This window comes from Morone saxatilis, unplaced genomic scaffold (genome assembly GCF_004916995.1).
Source record: "Morone saxatilis isolate NCDOM2014 unplaced genomic scaffold, NCSU_SB_2.0 Contig21, whole genome shotgun sequence".
In the NCBI taxonomy this organism is placed as follows: Eukaryota; Metazoa; Chordata; class Actinopteri; family Moronidae; genus Morone; species Morone saxatilis.
The window spans coordinates 9753881-9755896 of NW_023339774.1; the positions used below are offsets into that span (position 1 = coordinate 9753881).

The following is a 2016-nucleotide window of genomic DNA, read 5'->3' on the forward strand; positions in this document are numbered from 1 at the left end:
GTGTATGTGTGTGTGCGTGTGTGCATTCTCTCGTAGACATATTTATACGCAACCTTGCTCCCATGGGAGACCCTGCCTGTTTGAGTTATTTCAGAGTTCGTGGTTAAACAAGATAGCCTGAGGAATCTCTCTTGTCTCTCTGTTTTCTTTGACTGGGCTGAAGGGAACGGGGAGGCAACCAGGGAGGATTTCTAGAAGGTGCATTTGCGGCTGTTTGATTTTCTAGACTGAGGAGCTTATAAAAAGCAAACCTGCAGGAGTTTCAAGCTCTACTGAGAACTAGTAACCCTTCAATTTGACATTTACAAACAAGTTATATTAAATGTCCTTTCACTAGCTAATATAAGAGATAATATGATGCTTTGAATGTTCTGAAAATCTCAGACACAAAATAATCCAATCGTGTGCCTTCCAGTGTGAAAACAGTAGAGAAAAAATGTTTTGAAGCGTGAGTAGAAGATAGTAGACATGTACAAGATTGGATTCATTGGTGTGATATTGTTTTAACTGTATTATTGTATGTTTGTGTGTTTGTTACAGACTGAATGTGACCTGGAAAAAGGTTTAGAGATGAGGAAGTGGGTCCTCTCTGGGATCTTGGCCACTGAGGAAACATACCTCAGTCACCTGGAGGCACTATTGCTGGTGAGAACATACATCACACACACACACACATCTACATATACCCATAGTATACAGTATTATTATAGGTAGGCCGATTGATTAAGCAAATTGAGTAGTTCAACTTTATTTTGACATAAGTCTGAAATTACTGATTGACGTGCCGCCAGATGCATCTGCAAAATGTGAATGAAACATGGAAAACGAGAATTTACTGGCTGGCTTTTGCTGTAAACTACAAAACAATCAAAGTTTTATAAACAACTGTACTCTAAACCAAATATTATGATAAATAAGTAAAACCAAACAAACTAAGAAAGAGACAATAAACATTCTAAGGTTGGATGATATGACAGTATAGCATGAGACAGCAATTTGTCAGCCCGCTTTTACAATGGTAGCTTTCCCCTTAATTCCTTTGTTGTATTAGGCCAGTGCAAGTTTCCAGCTGCAGCAAGTGGCTGTTTTTCTTGAAAAATGGCTATTAAACCACTGTATAAAGTTAGCAACTAGCTGGTGAACATAGTGGAGTATTTATCACCTGAAGAGCCAAATTTATGCTCTGTGTGTGCTGGATGTGTAAATAAACAGCAATTTGCTAACATGTTCACCATAAGAACCTGACTTATTGCTTTTTTTATGACAAAACCATTTCAATGTCATTTGACAAGTCGAGCAAGTAGAAAAAAGTCACAAAGGCAGAAAACTAACAAAGGAAAATCGATCTAAAGTTATTAGATTGTATTACTAGTACTAGTATTGTGAGTACTTACTTTAAGGCCTTACTTTGCAGATACTTATCAGACTTTTGGATCTCTAAAACTGTAAAACATTTTTTAAAATGGATGTACAAGTGCTTACAGTTCACTTACAAGTGTTTCCTCCACTGCTCCGCTCAGCCCATGAAGCCTCTGAAGGCCGCAGCTACGACGTCGCAGCCTGTGCTCACCGTTGCCCAGATAGAAACGATCTTCTTCAAAGTGCCTGAGCTCTACGAGATCCACAGGGAGTTCTACGACGGACTGTTGCCCCGCGTCCAGCAGTGGAGCCACCACCAGAGAGTCGGGGACCTCTTCCAGAAACTGGTGAGGAAAAAGAAAGCGTTGGGGAAGGGTTGACAGTATCAGGAAAGACATTCATGCTGCAGCTACATTTCCTGACCTTATGGACATAGATCCAAAGCAGAACCACTGTGTGAGAGTGACATTACTCACAGTAATGTTGTTTCTTGAATTGGGAGGCTTTCAGAAGCGGAGTCAGTCGGTATAATTCAATGAACCAATAAAACAAAATGTAGATGCTCGTCTTTATCATTCTAAAAGTGGACAAAATGACCCTGCATTGTCCTTTTCTTCCTATTTCCTTCCCTCAACAGCTGCTCTCTCTCTCTCTCTC

General features: G+C 40.0%; 1 protein-coding gene across 1 annotated transcript in view; it reads left to right on the forward strand.

Annotated features, from left to right (window-relative positions):
- Window positions 1-2016, forward strand: part of bcr (BCR activator of RhoGEF and GTPase) — a 79284-nt gene that overhangs the window by 49726 nt on the left and 27542 nt on the right. Inside the window, exons 3-4 of the mRNA XM_035668492.1 lie at window positions 541-645; window positions 1521-1706. Coding sequence (XP_035524385.1) covers window positions 541-645; window positions 1521-1706 — 291 coding nt within the window. The remainder of the gene's footprint in view (window positions 1-540; window positions 646-1520; window positions 1707-2016) is intronic.